This window comes from Gadus chalcogrammus, chromosome 14 (genome assembly GCF_026213295.1).
Source record: "Gadus chalcogrammus isolate NIFS_2021 chromosome 14, NIFS_Gcha_1.0, whole genome shotgun sequence".
NCBI classification, from domain to species: domain Eukaryota; kingdom Metazoa; phylum Chordata; class Actinopteri; order Gadiformes; family Gadidae; genus Gadus; species Gadus chalcogrammus.
The window spans coordinates 27,943,924-27,963,923 of NC_079425.1; the positions used below are offsets into that span (position 1 = coordinate 27,943,924).

General features: G+C 45.6%; 1 protein-coding gene across 1 annotated transcript in view; it reads right to left on the minus strand.

Moving 5' to 3' along the window:
• The window catches only part of adamts18 (ADAM metallopeptidase with thrombospondin type 1 motif, 18), a 76,620-nt gene that overhangs the window by 39,807 nt on the left and 16,813 nt on the right, over positions 1–20,000 (minus strand). The window contains exons 7-13 of the mRNA XM_056607787.1: positions 11,570–11,729; positions 11,045–11,150; positions 10,424–10,561; positions 10,061–10,214; positions 9,030–9,125; positions 8,669–8,817; positions 3,639–3,811 (exon numbers count right to left, since the gene is read on the minus strand). Of these exons, the coding sequence (XP_056463762.1) occupies positions 3,639–3,811; positions 8,669–8,817; positions 9,030–9,125; positions 10,061–10,214; positions 10,424–10,561; positions 11,045–11,150; positions 11,570–11,729 (976 nt within the window). The remainder of the gene's footprint in view (positions 1–3,638; positions 3,812–8,668; positions 8,818–9,029; positions 9,126–10,060; positions 10,215–10,423; positions 10,562–11,044; positions 11,151–11,569; positions 11,730–20,000) is intronic.

Here is a 20,000-nt window from a genome sequence, read left to right on the forward strand (position 1 = left end):
TACATATTTTTTTACTTTTTTATTTACTTTTCTACCTGTATGTAAATATTGTAAATATTTGTAAATAAAAACTCAAATTTCCCATGAAAGCCACAGGTGTCAGCTCTCAAATACTTTTTGAATTGTGTTCCTATCTGTTACAGGGGCTGAGAAATCAGTAATTTAGTAGGCGTTGACACAATTGCTGAATTTCTAGAAAAACTTCAGGTTTTGGGGGCTTTTCTGAAATCGCCTATAGGTTTTACAGGCATTTTTTCCAGGCGCTTTAGGCCTAAATGGGTTAACTATGACATTATTGCGATTAATCACAATTAAATATTTTAATCGCTTGACAGCTCTAAATATTATATATATATGGGATATGTTCCTTGGCAGGTAAATCTTACTGAGAGAGATGTGAGAATATTCTGTGAATAAGATGAATAAGGAGCCAATTCCTTTGTTCTAATTTAATTGCCGTTTTCTGTGTGTGTGTGTGTGTGTGTGTGTGTGTGTGTTATTAATTGATGACTAATTAATTGATTGGTGCCTGCTGGGTGTGCCCTATAGGAGGTCCTTCTCCTCAAGAGGAAAGGACCTGTGGCCTTGGCGGGGCTGGCTGGAAAAGCATAATGTTTTAGCCCTTGCGTATCTTACATGTCATGTTAAGATTTCAACAATCATTTTTACTTTGAATTTGTTTGAATTAGGCCCCGTCCACACGAAGCCGAAACGGGCAAAACCGTTCCGGTTTCGATCTATCTGGTTTCGGAGTATCTCCGTAAAGACGAAGTCAAGCGAAACCGGGTAGATCTGTAGAAACGCTGTAGTACACATGCCAGGCCCATAAGGGGCGCTGCTTCTGCTACGGAAATCCAGAATAAAATTAAATAAGAAGAAGAGGCGAGCATGCGCATAAAGGCTGCACCCCTGAACCACTAACACAAACAAACAGTCAGTCAACAGTCTCAATAAATAATGGCTTAGCCACCCAACAAGGGACATGATCTGCTGCAGAACGATTACAAGCCTGTAGTCCGCCATCATCTTTGTTGTTGTGAGTTCTGAGACTCTGCGGGCTTAACAGTCATTGGCTAGAGGGTCGAGGGGTGTGGCGATGACGTCATGGTTTACGGTTTTCAGTCGGTTTCAGGCGTCCACACGAATCCAAAACGAAACTGGGTAGATTTGAAACCACCTCCGAGGGTGGTTTCAGAAGTTTACGGTTTTGGTCAGTGGATTCGCCGGCTTCGTGTGGACGGAAGGCCGAACCGTACAAGACCTTTGCGGTTTCGCCATGAAATCGGCTTCGTGTGGACGGGGCCTTAGAATTAGAAGCGACTCATGAATAAATGAAGACACTTTCTTTTTTAACCAACTCTCAACATTCTTTTTTTTGTGCAAGACATCAAGCTTCTATCATATATATATGATACATATAGTCAGCACCAGAGTGATCTACACCAGGAACAAGGACAAGGAAATCTTAGTCACTATAAGATGTGAGAAAGACCATCTGTTGGACGTCACTGAGCAGAATCAACCAGTTCATTAAGAAGAGCAGAATCAAACAGTTCATTAAGCAGCAGAATCAACCAGGTCATTAAGAGGAGCGGAATCAACCAGTTCAGTAAGAAGCAGAATCAACCAGTTCATTAAGCAGCAGAATCAATCAGTTCATTAAGCAGCAGAATCAACCAGTTGATTAAGCAGCAGATCAACCAGTACAGTAAGCAGCAGAATCAACCAGTTCATTAAGCAGCAGAATCAACCAGTTCATTAAGAGGAGCAGAATCAACCAGTTCATTAAGCAGCAGAATCAACCAGTTCATTAAGCAGCAGAATCAACCAGTACAGTAAGCAGCAGAATCAACCAGTTCATTAAGCAGCGGAATCAACCAGTTCATTAAGCAGCAGAATCAACCAGTTCATTATGCAGCAAAATCAACCAGTTCATTAAGCAGCAGAATCAACCAGTTCATTAAGAGGAGCAGAATCAACCAGTTCATTAAGCAGCAGAATCAACCAGTTCATTAAGCAGCAGAATCAACCAGTTCATTAAGAGGAGCAGAATCAACCAGTTCATTAAGCAGCAGAGTCAACCAGTTCATTAACCCATTTAGGCCTAAAGCGCCTGGAAAAAATGCCTGTAAAACCTATAGGCGATTTCAGAAAAAAAACCAAAACCTGAAGTTTTTCTAGAAATTCAGCAATTGTGTCAACGCCTACTAAATTACTGATTTCTCAGCCCCTGTAACAGATAGGAACACAATTCAAAAAGTATTTGAGAGCTGACACCTGTGGCTTTCATGGGAAACTTGAGTTTTTATTTACAAATATTTACAATATTTACATACAGGTAGAAAAGTAAATAAAAAAGTAAAAAAATATGTAAAAGTGCAGGAACAGCACAAAACAGTAAAAAAAATAAAGTATAATAAAGTGAAATAAGTATATAAGAAAGTAATAAAGTATATAATAACAAACATGGGAAGGGGAACAGACTGGGACTAAAACTGTAAACAGTCTGCGTTTTAAATTACATGCACTTGTATGTGATGACTACTGAATAAAAGTATTATGCATAATACAAATACAATTGCATTCCATCCTAAGAAGTAGCGCAATTAAAAGATACAGGCTATAATTTGGGAATGTATAGTAGCCTAGGCCTTATTGTTCTGGAGATCGCAGTTAGGTGTGAAATTCCAAAGAAGCTCTATTCTTTGGAGAGCCTTGAACATCCTGCATACGGGCCCGTCGTTGCCTTGTTACGCCACTGGTGACATTCCAGAGAAGCTTATCTGGTTTTACGGGTGCTTTACGCATCTCCGGGACAGTAATACATCTCTTACATATAAACTGTCGTAATTTCTTATTACAGCATCATCACAATCAATAAGTATTACTATTGATAAGTATAAGTGACATTCCAGAGAAGCTTATCTGGTTTTACGCACCCGGGTGCTTTACGCATCTCCAGGACAGTAATACATCTCTTACATATAAACTGTAGTAATTACTTATTACAGCATCATCCCAATCAATAAGTATTACTATTGTCCTTGCCTCCAGCTGGCTGCAAATCTGTCCCGGGACATATTTCTGGCGAATTGCGTCCGAAAGAGATTCTTACTCTGTCGCCAGTAATCTCTTTGCACCGGCAACACAAGCAGCCCCATTCCCATAGCCCCATTCCATACTTCTTCTTCCTCGTCGTCATTCACGAACATGTGCCTTAACCATAATTCCCGGTCAATCGGTTCGTATTCGTCATCAAAGTACTCGGCCTCATCAACATCTTCGAAGCCGAGAAACTCCTCGAAATCGCTACCGTCAGAAAAGTCTTCAGTCTCAAATTCCGCCATACTTGCTTGAAGAAATTTCTGAACTAAACTCACGAGGAACAAGTTGACACCTATATGTGTCTATTTTGATGCATTTCATTGGCCCAGAGGCCGACACTTTGGGCAAAAACCCCCCTTATACAGAAAAACGACGCAAACGCTTTCCCGTCCTTAAAGGTAGAATGACGCAACAGCGCCCCCGGCTTTAAAGGTAGAACAGCGGCAATGCTTTCCCGGCTTAAATGGGTTAAGCGGTTCAGAACCAATGTGTCCAATGGGGTGTGCATGCATATGTTCCCGTGGGTCACCTACGGTCCACTTTGGTGTAGGGCCTCCACCTGTAGAACCAGCCCCTGAAGGGCTTGCTGTTGTACGCGGCGCACTGCTGGGCCCGGAAGCCCGGGGCCCCGGGGGGGCACGGCCGCAGAGTGCACAGCTGGTTCACACGGGCCCCGCCCGGGCAGAACCTCCCGTCATTCTGGGGCCTGTAACAGGCACCAGACAGGGGGGAGAGGTGGGAGGAAGGGGGGAGGGAGAGAGACAGAGAGAGAGAGGAGGGGGGGAGGGAGGGAGACAGAGGGGGGAGGGAGGCAGACAGAGGGGGAGGCAGAGAGACAGAGAGAGGGGGGGATGAGAGAGACAAAGGGTGGAGAGAGAGACACAGAGAAACAGAGGGTTAATGGGAGCAACAGAGTCAAGTGTGAAGACTTGCACTTTAGAGGCTGAATGACATATAGTGGACATTAAATCATTCTATTTATAACTAGTCTAACTAGTCCCTCTGCCCAAGCCTTCTCAAAACTAAAGACCAGATATAAACTAGTCTAACTAGTCTCTCTCCTCCAACATGTAAACTAACTATTCTAACTCGTCTCTCTACTTACTCCAACATGTAAACAAACTAGTCTAACTAGTCCCTATACTCAGGCCTTGCTCACCCTAGCCAGGGATAACATCTCAGACTCCAGCAGAGAAGATGAAATGGAGTTATTTACTGTGTACTTAAACAAAAGGCGGGCATGGTTCAAGAACACACTCACATATCAACACTATCTGGCCACACATGGACGTTTATGCATAATCACCCAACACACACACACACACACACTAAGACTCTTTAACTCATGCAAGAACGCACACAGTCTCTGAAACCCTGCTGATCAAGCAGCTTGTTAAAGCTTTATAATGACTAACTGAAACAAGCCGAGGTGGACCAGTAAACTGAGGTAAGGAAAGTCCTCCTCCCAGTGCTCCTTATGACCTGCAGGCTGAAATCAACCCCCACCGTGCCTTCGCACACATTGGTTCAATCTTTTCAACACTTGTTTGTGCTGGTTAGGCCTCACATCCTATATCCTCGGGACAGTGAGAACAGTCACACAGGATCGGATCATGTGATCTCAGCTCTGGGCCGTGGTGGTCCTGGTCAGAGGTCTCGTCCTTGTTCTGCGCTGGCTGGAGTCTCTCTGCGCCCACGGACATGACAGCGGCGACAGAGGGTCGTAGACAGGGACAAGAGCAGTCAATAGCAGTGATGGTGAATGGCGGTTTGATTTTTGTTTCAACTCATTGAACCATCTCCCTTGATTCTAACGACTCCATACCTCTCACACACAAACTAAAGATCTTAAAAGACGTCGGCGTCGGTTTATTCAACCATGAGACGCAGATCAGAGGTCCCCTCGTCCTCATCCTTGCTGCTCAGACACGGCCAACAGTGGCCACCCACACAGAGACAGTGTGGGAGTCCCCTGTCCTTTAAACCGGACGACAAGGCATCCCTAGAAGCAGTGGGATCCCTCTCTGGCGCCCCTACCTCCTAGTGGGGGACTTTGTATGAGAAGCAGGTCAAGAGCGCAGACCCTAATCTCCTGTATTATGCTTGTGAGGATTAAGTGGGGTGCTGTGATCTAACAGGTGGTCTGGTGATGGGGTCGGAGAGGTGGTGGTGTGAAGGGTGGTGATGTAGGCGGGGTGGGGGCTGGGCACGGGTCATGGGGGAAGCAAGGAGCGATTCTCGTCTGTGTCTGGGAGCAAAGTGTGGGGTAAAGCACAGGGCAAAAGATTCAGAGCTGCCTCGCTAACCTCCCATCTTCTTTTGGAGCTGGCTACTGGAGACCAGCAGTTCACAGCACGCCCCCATAATAAAGGCCTTGGATCTGTGTCGACTTTACGGTTAACCTTCTTCCGTAGTGCGGCCTCGCATGGGTTTATTTCCATCTACACTCTGTAGGTGTCTGGGTCCACCTGCAGGCCCAGAGGTTCAGCATTAGGACCAGTACCTTTCTCCTACAATCTATACATGGATCCATTACTGTTTATCCTTTCGCCCTATTCTCTCCTCCCTCCACCGGATTCCAATTAACGGCAGGACAGATTTAAAAGTGCTCCTGCTTACCTATTAAACCCTGCACAGAGAGGAGGAGGAGGGAGGGAGGAGGATAAGTTTCAGTAACAGAGGTATTGAGGGTCAGCTGAATGCTGTCTTTTGGGGTGACTGATTGAGGAAGCTGCACTTTCAGCGCAGAAGGAGTACCAGCGTGTGGTTAATTAGATTAGATAAACTTTAATGTCTGTTTACACAGAAATTTGTCTTGCATTACACTACCTTCAATCCTCATAGCAAGAAAAGATATAAAAACAGCAAATAAAAACATTTACAGAGTCAGGGGTCTCACAGTCCAATAAATTAAAGGCTATAGATGTCTCTGGGGTGTGTAAAGTGATGTTTGGAGTGTGTAGTGTGTTTGCATGTGAGATGTATGTGGAGTCTACTTAACTCTTCTCTAGTCACGTTTCCATCTAAAAGGTGAAGAAAGCTCGCAAAAAAGAAATTTGAATTAGGTGCGTTGTGGTAGGAGCGGAAAACTACACACATTCAGGGCTTGTCGTATCCTTTTGATAAAATGCACTCTCTTAGATCCAGATATATAGTGGAATTGCGTTGTTGTTTTCCATCTAAAATAGCTGTAATAATTTTTCTTCGATGAGAGCAAGGAAGAGTTTTACCTCTTCAGCTGTCCACATCTATTATTCACATTGGCCATCTGTTCTGACGTGTGTCCCGATAGGACTCACTATATTGATGCACCTAGCCGTTCCAGAATCACTCCAGAATCATGCTGTGACACCATGTTTTCAACAAGATCACCATATATATTGTGTATCTCTTATGATAAAGTAAATTAATTGCTTTATAACTTTTTGTGTATCTCATATCTTATGATAAAGAAAATTGGTTTCTTTATAACTTTTTGTGTATCTCTTATGATAAAGAAAATTGGTTTCTTTATAACTTATTGTGTATCAAGTATATTTTATGATAAGGTAAATTGATTACCTTATAACTTCTTCAATGCTTACATATATTTTATGATAAGGTAAATTGTTTACCTTATAACTTCTTCAATGCTTACATATATTTTATGATAAGGTAAATTGTTTACCTTATAACTTCTTCAATGCTTATATATATTTTAGGATAAAGAAAATTGGTTTCTTTATAACTGCTTGTGTGAAAGTAAATTGCTTACTTTAGATTTTCTTATGTGTTAAGATTATGTGCCTTAAAATGTCTTACCATAGGGCTAACTGGTTACATTATATACATTTTTATGTAGTAAATTGAATGCTTAAACATGTCTCCTCGTGGAGAAACATTGGAGGAATACAAAGAACATGTGTCCCTTTAGACCCCATGATGTATGAACACAACTTCAAGCTCCTTGTGTTGCCCCTCGGGCAAAATAAGGGAAACTCTGGAACGTTTATCAAAGGATCTTTTGTTATCAGGAGAGTAAAACAGAGAAATCTGCAGAGAAATCCCACTCTCTAGCTCGTGCTCTCTGGGTCTTTTTGGTTCTTCTGCTGCTGGTGTGGTGCCGTGTGTTCTCGCTCTGCTCTGCTCCTGCTCTTCTGCTTCCAAAAAACAGCGGCCTTCATAGCAATAGGTTTTTTAGCTTAAAAAGACTCTGACACCGTAAGCGCTCGGTTCAGACTCTGTTTTCTTTTTAGTTTAGATTTAGAAAATCCAACCTCAAGCTCCTCTTGACGAAAAGTTGGTGGTTTAGTCCTAGAACCGTCTTCCCGAAAGAAAAAGGCAGCTCTCGGGGTCGTGCGTTGTATTGAGGCACGAGAGTTTGCTTTAACGTAAAATTCCTGGGCTCCACTCGGGAAACGTTGGTAGTGTAGATCTAAAAACCCACCTGCCTTGAGCTCCTCTCGAGAATAGCTGGTGGCTTTTTAGTAGATTTAGTCATAAAACACCGTCCTCGAGCCACTCGAGTGCATTTGGTAGTTTTAATAGGATTCCCCTCCCCTACTTACAAGCGCTGCCTACCCCTCCTGGGTAAGGCTCAATTAGGATCCCCTCTTAGAATTAGCAATAGTTTAGGTTAAAAGTCCTGTCCATTCTTCCTCTATTTTCTTCTTCTTTTTACTGTCTTTTCTTTTCGAATCTATACTCAGTTGTAAAAGTTATTTTGTTTATTGGACCTAATAATAAATCTACCTGACTACATTTGTAGTAGGTTAACTCAATCGTTCGAGTCCTTTTCCCTGTCGACTCCTCGACACAGGCAAAGCAGAACGACACGCGCTCTCCCAGCTGATCCCCTCACGGTGAGTGGCGCATTGTACAGGCAATGGTTGATTGTGACTGACGTGTATAGGGGGTGACAAGGCAAAAAAGATACATCATCATTTCGTGTTAACTATTATTATTGTATTCGAGAGACTTTGGTCCCGCTAAAACGGACGGGTCTGAATTTGTATTAAAGTAAAACTGTTGTGAAGGGACTTAACAGAGTGACCTGGGTCGGACCGTATCACGACTGAGCCGAGCCGGACCGAGCGCCTCCGTGAAACCGACGATTCACGGAGACAAGCGGGCTCGACCTAGGTTGGTCCCGGGGAGCGTACGTGCGACACCCAGACTCACACACACACAAAACACAAAGCACACCCCTGCGGAGCGGTGTGTGTGTGTCGTACGCGATCGTTCCTATAAATCACCGCGAGTGCGGTGTCCAACACTCGACAGTTCCATGGACGTATTTACATTGTACATATTTATAATTAGAAATTTGCCCCAGCCTTTATACCACAGATACTATAGGGTCTTTTGTACTGTTTGTGTACTGTGTAGTTTAAGAAGTTTGTGTACTGTGTAGTTTAAGAATTTTGAAAACTCAGTTACCGTGTTTATTTTTTGAAATGCCAAATAAATGCATTTTATTTTCAAACTCAAGAAGAATCATTTGAAGAATCGTGATTTCAATCTTGACCAAAGAAATCGTGATTCTAATTTTTTCCAAAATCGAGCAGCCCTAGAATGAGGTTACCTGGGGTTGGTGCAGGAGCGCTCTCTGGACATGGCTCCGCCCCCGCATGTCCTGGAGCACTGGGACCACTGGGACCAGCCGGACCACTGGCCGTGGACCGGGGGGGTCCCTAGGTCGCCGTACCGTACGCACTGGCCCCTCCGGCACCACTGAGGGAGGGCGGGAGGGGGAGAGAACAAACAAAAGATTATAAAAAAACGAACACACACACATAAGCGCCACAATGCACCTGAACCGCTGCTGGCGGAAGTGGTGTCATGTGTCTCTGTGGAGGTCTGTCCAGGGGGGGTGGAGGACATGGGGGGTTGGAGTGGTGGAGGACAGGGGGGGGGTGGAGAGGTGGAGGGTAACAGACGCTCACCGTGTTCGCTCCGCAGGCCGTGCCCTCCGCCGCCGGCATGAACTTGGTCTCACAGCGATGGCCCGCACGGTGGCACCAGAGGGACTTACAGATGTCCTGCAGACAGACAGACACCTTAGACATGGACCCAGACACAACTCAAACATGGACCAACACACATTAGACATGGACCTACAGACACACCTCTGACATGGACCTACAGACACCTTAGACATGGAACCACAGAGAGTATTCAGACAAAATCTATTTTTGTTAGAAAGGAGTTGTGTCGCAGCAGTTGTGATGTAGATAAATAGCACACAGCAAATAGTTGTGCAGAATGGATCTCATACAGACTTACAGACCCACGGCTGTCCCAATGAAAGGGCTTGTTTACAGATGTTAGCAGTAATCAAAGGTAACAGATGTTAACAGTAACAAAGGGATGTGCGTCTACGCGTTTGTGTCCATGTGTGTGTTCATGTGATTGTCAATGTGTGTGTCCATGAGTGTGTAGCAGGGGTTATGGTGCTTGTCATGTCGTTGAGCAGCATTAGGGTCTCAGCTGAATGACTTGAGGTTCGTCAGTCTTTGTGTGGAGCCAGAAGGCCCCCAGACCCGGGGTCCACCACCAATCAACGGCTTCATTGACCAACCGCAGACTCCCCTACGAGTCTTTGGCAGCCATGCAGTGAACACATCCCCTCTCAACCACGGCTGGGCCCGGGCTTCCAGGGGACATCAAGAGGGCCCCTGGCTGCACAATGTCAGAAAGACTGCTGACCGGTCCCCACTAACCAACCCTAACGCTAAGCCTGGTCGGAGCCCCAGCAGTAATAAAAAGATTTACATGTGAATGTGCCCCAAACTGAATAAAGCTCTACACAAAGGCTTATAGAAAGACTATTAGGCGATGGTAGTGCATTCATAAGATGGAATGCTTTTGATGGGGGTCAAATTTGGATTTAGCCAAGGTTATGCAAATGATGCATGAAATGAAGTCAGGTTGGCTCCGTTTGAATTGAGTTTGAGTGAATGAATGAGATCCCCACCTTGACGAAGTCCAGCCTGCAGAGCTTAGCCGTGGAGCCGAACTGCCACCTGCACTGGGTGTCGGCGTCGTACAGCTGGCCCGGGAGCTGCTGGGTGGGCAGGAACTGCCCCCCCCGCTGGGGCGCGTCCCCCAGACACGAGGCCTGGGCCGTCCTGGAACCAACACACCGTCTGAGTGAGGGGGGGCTATAGGGGAGGGGGGGGCAGCGTGAGGACCCACCCCAGGGGGGGGGGGGGTCTGTGAGGACCCAACCCAGGAGGGGGTGGTGAGGACCCAACCCATGAGGGGGGGTGTCTGGGAGGACCCACCCCAGGAGGGGGGGGGGGGGGGGCTTTGTGGACGGGGGGGTGTGAGGACCCACCCCAGGAAGCGGCTGAGGTACTGCCGGCTGCAGCTGGACCAGCTGAAGACCCCGTTGTTCCCGGCCAGCGTGGGGGACATGATGTTCCCCTCAGACATACGGCACGGGTTCCCCTCGCCATCATGGATCATCCCAAAGCTGGATGAGAGAGAGAGAGAGAGAGAGAGAGAGAGAGAGAGAGAGAGAGAGAGAGAGAGAGAGAGAGAGAGAGAGAGAGAGAGAGAGAGAGAGAGAGAGAGAGAGAGAGAGAGAGAGAAAAGACAATCAGAGGACTTCAGTTCACTATTCAATCCACAATAACCCTCAAAATTACTACAATATTCAGCTTTAGCTGTATCGATAAAGGTGACCGACGGTGTCAGAGGTAGTTAGTTTGACAACAGTGAGACAATAGTGTGACGACAGTGATGTCAGATTGAGACCACAGTGAGACGATAGTGATGTCAGAGTGTGACGACAATGACGTCAGGGTGAGACCACAGTGAGACGATAGTGATGTCAGAGTGTGATGACAATGACGTCAGGGTGAGACCACAGTGAGACGATAGTGATGTCAGAGTGTGAGGATAGTGATGTCACAGTGTGACAGCAGTGATAGTGAGGTTGAACTACAACACATACTTGTGTCCGGACTCGTGGGCGATGGTGAAGGCCAGGCCAAGCCCCGTGTCCTCGTTGATGGTGCAGCTGCGGTACTTGCTGCACATGCCGCTGATGGGGGCGAAACCTGGACAGGGTGGAGGACAGGAAGTGAAATACTGTGAGGGAGACGGATAGAGTGAGGCCGAGGTTAGGGTTAGGGTGAGGGGGAGGGTGTGGGTTACAGTTACGGTGAGGGTGAGGTTAGGGTGAGGGTGAGGGTTACGGTTAGGGTGAGGGTTACATTGAGGCTGAGGGTGAGGGTGAGGATGAGGATGAGGGTTACGGTGAGGGTGAGGGTTTCGGTGAGGGAGAGGGTAAGGGTGAGGTTGAGGGTCACGTGAGTGTGAGGGTTACGGTGAGGGTGAGGGTTATGGTGAGGTTTAGGGTGAGGGTAAGGGTTAGGGTGAGGATCAGAGTTAGGGTTAGAGTTAGGCTGAGGGTTGGGATGAGGTTTAGGGGTATGGTGAGGGTTACGGTTAGGGGGATCTGTGTTCTAAAGCGCACCTAGGGTGTCACAGGGCTCGTTCTTCCAGGAGCAGATGTCCAGCCCTGTGAGGAGCACGGCGTGGTCGTGGCGACGGCCGCCCTTCCCCACCAGGCCAGACTGCCACTGGCAGAAACTGTTCAGAGACTGGTCCGCATGGTGAGAGAGGGACAGCCCCAGCTAATGGAGAGAGAGAGAGAGAGAGAGAGAGAGAGAGAGAGAGAGAGAGAGAGAGAGAGAGAGAGAGAGAGAGAGAGAGAGAGAGAGAGAGAGAGTCATGTTTCACTAGAGCTCCACTCAAATTACAAATTACGGATGTTGATAGCTTTTTAAATTGAGATCAACTTAAAAAATGACCAACCAACTTGAGCACAGCAGCTAATGGAAGAAAGACAGCCGATTTGGAAGACAGGAAAAACCAAGAGGAGAGCCCATCAAACAGGCTGCTAGCAGAAGAGAGGTAGGAAGCTAAAAATAAACCTCAAAACAGCGACGACAAAACAAAAAGGACAAACTGTATGGATAAATTATATTGGGACCTACAGAAGTCGTAACCCTTACCCTTTTTGAAGATAGGGCTGAAGCCCAAAAGTTAATGTCATCCTTTTGAAGGTCATTTAAGCTAAAGGCTACCATGCTACCTAAAATCGTGGCTGATGCAACATCAACCCCTGATGACACCCACTAAAAAGCCTGACAGAGACCACAAATCAGAACCCAACAGACATTAATAATAATACAAAGATGGAGAAGACCCAAGAAGAAGAGAGCTGCTCCACACTGGAAACACCCCCTCAGAACGATGCCACAGACGAGCCTCACCTGATGGACCACTCACTCATGGAAATGAGGGATCGCTTCACCCAGATGGAGATAAGGTAAGTTGAGCTTGAACAACAGCTTAGAACCCTCCAATCAGCACAGACCACAGTCCAGCCTACCACACGCAGTAAGAATGGAGAAAGAGACATGTCTTCTCTCTGGACCCTACGGAGAGAACTCCAAGACAAAGAGGAGACAAGGAGAGCAGAGATGAGCCAGCTGAATGAGGTGGTTCAGAAGTTTTTGGAGGAAGTCAGGAAGCTGATCTGCAACAAGCAACCTGCAAGAGGGCCCTCCACAAACGACCTTCGAAGCAAGCAAGAAGGTTTGTCCACAGCCCTTAAGAGGGTGATGGAGAAAGCTGCCTCCACATTCCCTGACGCAAAAGTGGTCATCTCTACCCTGCTGCCCAGACAAGACTTCAACCCTGTTCTCCTCCAAAGGGTGAACGCCTCAATATCCAGAGACTGTGCCTTGAAACCCAACGTTTTCCTTGCACACCACCCCACCCTGGAGCAGCACAGCCTCTACGGCCAGGTATACATCTACAGGTCAGAGGTCCCAACCGCCAGCCCAACACATCACACAGGACTAGCAGAGCCATGGGCATCCCACCCAGACCCACGTCCAGAGGCCCCCCTGCATCCAGACCGCCCCCTCGCCCCGGAGGACCCCTCACTCCAAAAAGACCCCTTCCCCCCAGACCACATCACCACGAGCCGTCCACCCACACTCACACACCCTGGAGCCACCAGCCCAGGCCCACGCCCCTTCTGCCTACTCCCAGGCTGTGAGCAGGGGAAACAGCCCATCCCGAGACCGTAGCATACACAGGATGCTCAGTGAGCTCTACACATTCCTGATCCAGAACTAAACTACTGGACCATCAAACACAAGACACCATGGAACACAAAGCTATTTCATCCTGGAATATACAAGGCCTGAGGTCGACTGCCTTTGGTCTGAAAAGCAGAAACCTAGACTTCATCAAGGAAATCCGAAATACAGACATTGTCATCCTCCAAGAGACCTGGTGTAGAGGAGATGGTCCCACTGGCTGCCCTCTAAACTAAAGAGAGCTAAGAAAATATCCTCCTGTGTGCAACATATATCCCACCACTAGAATCCCCATACTACAGCGAGGAAAGCTTCTCTATACTAGAGGAGGTGATCAACCACTTCCAGTCCCATGGTCATATTCTAATTTGTGGAGACCTCAATGCCAGGACGGGACAGGGGCCTGACACCATCAACACACAGGGAGACAAACAACTACCAGGAGACGGGACCATCGCCTCCCCAAAGTGTCCTGCCAGATATAACTACAACAAAACTACAAACAAACATGGACTACAACTATTACAGCTGTGCCGCACCCAGGGACTGTACATCGCCAACGGTAGATCCCGCGGAGACCCCTATGGAAGGTACACCTACAGCTCATATATCGGCAGTAGTACTGTAGATTCTTTTATCACAGACCTTAGGCCTAGGTCTCTAAGAGCTTTCACAGTCAGCCCCTTAACACCACTATCAGACCACAGCAAAATCACAGCCTACCTACATAGACAAACACCTAACCAAGATGCATTAAAACCAAACAAACTAAACACTATAAACAAATGCTATATGGAAGAAGAGCAGTGTCGAAACATACCAGAACACCATAAAGCAAAAACACATTCAGACACTTCTAGATAACTTCCTAGACAAAAACTTTCACTGCAACAAAGAAGGGATCAACATGGCAGTAGAAAGCCTTAACAACATATTTGACACCTCAGCCGTACAATCAAACCTGAAGGTCTCAAACAGTCAATCTAGGAACAAAAACAACATTAACGATAAGTGGTTCGACGACGAATGCAAAAACACTAGAAAAACATTGAGAAACCTGTCAAATCAGAAACATAGGGACCCAGACAACAACAATATCCGTCTCCATTATTATGAGACCTTATAACAATACAGAAACACAATAAGGAGAAAAAGGGACCAACATGATAGGAACCAGATAAACCAAATTGAGGAATCCATAGACTCAAACCATTTCTGGGAAAATTGGAACACACTTAACAAACGAAAACGGGAAGAATTAACCAATCAAAATGGAGATTTATGGGTGAATCACTTCTCCAATCTCTTTGGCTCCATTGTAAAGAACAAAGAACAAACACATATACAAGATAAATTACAAACACTAGAATTAGTTATAAAAGATAATCAGAACTAGACTAGACTCTCCAATCACATTAAAATAACTACAGGACAAAATAAGTTCTCTTAAACTAAAAAAGGCATGTGGTGTTGATGATATTCTAAATAAAATGATTAAATATACAGATCTCAAATTCCAATTGGCAATTCTAAAACTGCTTAACACTGTTCTTAGCTCCGGGATCTTCCCCAATATTTGGAACCAAGGACTGATTAGCCCAATCCTCAAAAGTGGAGACAAATTTGACCCTAATAACTACAGGGGGGTCTGTGCCAACAGCAACCTCTGTAAAATTCTATGTATGATTATAAATAGCAGACTCCTTAACTTCCTGATTGACAATAATGCCATAAGCAAAAACTAAATTGGCTTCTTACCAAATTATCGTTTAACAGAGTCAGACCATATATTCACATTAAGCACCCTCATTGACCACCAAATAAACCAAAACAAAAGAAGACTATTCTCCTGCTTTGTAGACTTTAAAAAAGCCTTTGACTCAATTTGGCATGATGGTCTGTTGTTTAAATTATTAGAAAGTGGTGTGGAAGGAAAAAATTACGACATCATAAAGTCCATGTACAAACAACAAATGTGCAGTTAAGATAGGAAAGAAACACACAGACTTCATCCCACAAAGCCGAGGTGTGAGACAGGGATGCAGCTTGAGTCCAACCCTGTTCAACATATACATTAAAGGTCCCATGACATGCTATTTTATGTATTCTTTAATATAGGTATTAGTGGGCAACTAACACAGTATTCAAAGACGTTCCCGAAATTCAGCCGTGGTGCAGAGTTACAGCCACTCCGAGCCAGTCGCACATTGAGCTCCCCCAAATTGCGCTGTTTTGGTGTCTGTAGCTATAATGCAAATGAGGAGGAGCGAGGCAGGTCAAGGAGGAGGGTGGGGGTGTGGCCCTGAGCAGCTTGCAGCCACGGTAATAATAATAATAATAATAATAATAAATTAAATTTATATAGCGCTTAATATGGTACTCTAATGCCGCTTTTCCACTGCATGGTACCAGCTCGACACGACTCGACTCAGCTCGCATTCTTTGCGTTTCCACCACGAAAACATGGTATCTGGTACCTGAAGTGGCTGCTTTTTCTAGTACCGCCTCGCTCTAGGTTCCAAGCGGCTGAGCCGATGCTAAAAGGTGACGTCGGCAGACAGCCGGCCACTGATTGGCCAGAGAGTGTGACGAAGTCACGAGAGCGACATGGCAACCATGCTGGTAACAGCCATAGCAGCGCCGCAGCCAACATATTCCACTTCTTCAACTTCTTCAACATGCCAGCTAATAATAGTAATGTTTTCGATGTCCTCCATTGCTGTTATGTGGATTCTGTCCATGTGTGGGTTGCGTAGGTGTTGTTTGCGTCGCGTACAAAAATACGTCACGGCCCTTTCGCGCAGCCGACCCCGCCCACGTCCAGGAGGTACTATTTGCGGTGGAAAACGACCCGTGCTGCTACCGTGTCGAGTCGTGTCGAGTCGTGTCGTGTCGTGTCGTGTCGAGTCGAGTCGAGCTACATATGCGGTGGAAAAGCGGCATAAGACGGTACCATGCGCTCTGTTTGCAGTGGATGTATCGCAATGGCGAGGCGCACACAGCCATGAGCCGTGTTCTGTAAATATTCTAGAACACACGGGAGTCCTGGAGCTCTATATCTAAATATTATCATATAGCCTACATAGATATCTATATCATATAATATATATTATCAAATTATATTATATATTATCACGGCCAAAAGCTGTGTGAGCCGATATTATGAATCTCAAACGACTGCGTTGGGTTCTCCGACGTTCCTGGTTCTTCAACGTCCACATCAATGTGAAGTAGACTGAACCGCGACAAGGAGGAGAAAGGGATTGTTGCCGGGCAGCGCTTAGGCGGTCCCTCAGCGGGGCTCAAGCGGGAGACATTCGGCGCCAACAATCCCTTTCTCCTCCATCTCGTGGTTCATGTTCTTGAGGGAGTCAACGCCAAAGTTCCTTCCCCCCAATTCATTCTCAACCTTGGCTGAGATAACCCCCACTACGAGTCTCGTTGTAGAAATACCAGAGACGAGAGTCCGACGTGTTATGCGCCATAACACCAAAAGCAGAACGGTTATCCAAATAACAAAGAAGTGTACAACACTTGCGTTACAGTCCTGGAGCTCTATATCATATAATACATAGATATCTATATCATATAATACATATTATCACGGCAAAAGCTGTGTGCGCCTCCAGACGATATTATGAATCACAAACGACTATGTCGGGTTCTGCGACGTCTCTGGTTCTTCCACTTTCACATCAACCTGAAGTCGACTGAACCGCACGCTGCCTGCCGCCGGCTGCCCGCTGCCTGGCGATGGTGCCTCGTGGCAACCGGCGGCAGGTCGCAGTTCATGTACTTCAGCGAGTCAAAGTCAAAGTTCCTTTCCCCCAATTCCTTCTCAACCATGGCTCAGATAACCCCCACGACAGTGTCGCTGTGGAAATACAAGAGACGTCAAAGAAGCGACAAGAAACAAGAAACAAGAAAAAGACATTCCAAACCAGCGCGCTTGAGCCTCGGTTTTTTCAAAGGCGAGCAGAACAGCTAGTGCTCGTTTTACACCAAACGCAAGTTTTAGCCACTGGGGGACCATAGGCAGGCTAGGGGAACTCATATTTATGTTAGAAAACCTCATAAAGTGAGATTTTCATGTCATGGGACCTTTAACCAACTAGCAAGGACATTAGAACAGTCTGCAGCCCCCGGCATAACACTGGTAGACACTAAAATCAAATGTCTGCTGTTTGCAGATTACCTGGTGCTGCTGTCCCCAACCAAAGAAGGCCTACAGCAGCACACTGTAAAAACGAAAACTTAAAATTGTTGGTCTCATTATGATTTCTGAGTAAAATGAATATAAAACATTAAGTATTCATGTCAACTGTGCAATGCAATTTAGTCCAACCAACAATGTTGAGTTTTGGGTCAAGAGTTGGGCTCACTGTAGTCTCTTTGTTAGCAAGACACATGGGTTTAAGTCAGACTCTGTCTGTGGCTGGGCCAACTACGGTGCACATGTGCATTTCGACACAACCCCCCGGGGAGTCTGGGTATTCGTGATGCCAGTTGGGAAAAAGGGGTTATTGCCTTTTGTCAATTTGTTTCTGTTAGGTTAAGTTATCTTTTTTGTTTGTGTGTTGTTTATTGTGCGTAGTGTTGCCGCCACCGTTACCGAGACTTGCATGTCCGTTGGTTGGGTGTGCGGTGCGCTGTGTGTTGTGGGTGTGTGTTAATTAAAGGCAGCTCTCGGGATCGTGCGGTGTATGAGGCACGAGAGTTGCGTCACCGTTTAACCTGGGCTCCCGTCTCGTGCAGAACAAGTTTGACCATAATGTCAAACTTGTTCTGCACTTTGGTTTGCTGCATTTAGACAGCGATTCTCTGCTGCTGAACTAGCTACATGTTGCTTGTTCTATTGCTGTCTGGCATTCAGAAATGTAAAATGGAAGTTTCAAATTATTAATTTTAATAAAGTGAACTTAAAACCCGTTTTGCATTCTTTGAAATGTTTTTTTTTTTTAAATAATATTAACCTTAATTTGAAATATTAAGTTAACACCCCTGACTTATTTTTTTGAGTTTGTAAAATATAAAAATCTTAGTTGGTATAACTAACTTTCAAGTTTGTCTAAAGAAGAAAATGACCTTTTTGATGGGCTCAAAACTCCTTGCAATTTTGAGTTTGCTCAACTTTTTATTTTTTACAGTGCACCTAGATCTTCTGCACAGCTTCTCTCAAACCTGGGCCCTAACAGTGAACCTTAGTAAAACTAAAATAACTATATTTGAAAAAAGACCAAGCCTCAACAAATACACATTCCACCTAGACACTGTTAATCTGGAGCAAACAAAAAACTATACCTACCTCGGCATAAACATGAATGCCACAGGAAATTTCAACAAAGCTGTTAATGACCTGAGAGACAAGGCAAGGAGGGCATTTTACGCCATAAAAAGACTATTTAAATTCTATTTTAGAATATTAAACTAGACATCCCAATTAAAATCTGGCTAAAAATATTTGACGCATTGATAGAGCCCATTGCGCTCTATGGCTGTGAAGTCTGGGGCCCACTCACCAACCAAGATTTTATAAAATGGGACAAACATCCAATTGAAACTCTCCCTGCAGAATTCTGCAAATCCATACTAAAAGTCCAAAGAAAGACACCAAATAATGCATGCAGAGCAGAATTAGGACGATATCCAATCGTTAGGGGTGTGACGATACACTCAGCTCACGAGACGAGACGAGACACGATATTCAGTTCACGAGATCGAGACGAGACGAGATTTTAAAAAAACTACAATGACAAAATATATTTTTTCAGGTGCAAACAATATTATGTGCAAAACCAAATCAAAGTTCTACAGAGTGCAAATAGTGCAAACAGAGTCTGACCAAGTATGTCACTGACAACTTGGTATTGTCCGTGTCTTATCAGTCACTCTACTGCCATTCATAATTTCCCCTGGGTACCCAAAATGCTGCCAAACAAATCATTTAAAAGTGGCGGGGGCATCTTCGACAGTAATACGGGTATTTTCCGACGTCATTCTGGCTGCCTATGGCTGCTTCCCCTGCTTCCCCTCCTTCTCCTCCTCTTCTTCTTTTCCTTCTCCTTCGTAAGGTTCTGGCAGGCTAGACGTATCAAAGGCGCATTACTGCCCCTACAGGCCACAAATAGAAGTTTGGATAGCTCAGAAATCTCGCGAGACAGATTTTTAACGCGACGGGTAATATCGTCGAGTTTAATCTCGCGAGATCTCGTGGCACGAGATCTCGTCACACCCCTGCCAATCGTTATTAAAATTCAGAAGAGAGCCCTAAAATGTTATAACCACCTTAAGGAAAGCGACAGCAACACACTCCACAACAAGGCTCTTACCCACAGAGAGTTACACCTAGAAAAGTGTCCCCTTAGGCAGCTTGTCCTAGGAATCTGTCCAACACACAACAACCAACATATCAGGCAAAACCAAATTATAAGAAAACAAAAGGAAAAGTATTTGGCACATTGGAAAGAGTCCACCAAAAAACAGTAAATTGGCATGCTATTTATCACTTAACAGAGACTACACTGTGGCAGAATACCTGACCACCGTGACCGACCCAAAACTGAGGAAATCTTTGATCAGATACAGACTCAGCGAACACAGCATGGCCATCGAGAAGGGACGCCACAGACAGACCTGGCTCCCAAGAGAAGACAGACTGTGCTCTCACTGCACACACAACCAAATAGAGACAGAACTGCACTTCCTGACTTCCTGCCAGTCATACGAAGACATCAGGAATACACACTTCCCACGGATTACAAAGGCAAGCAAGGACCTCAAAGACACTCCAGA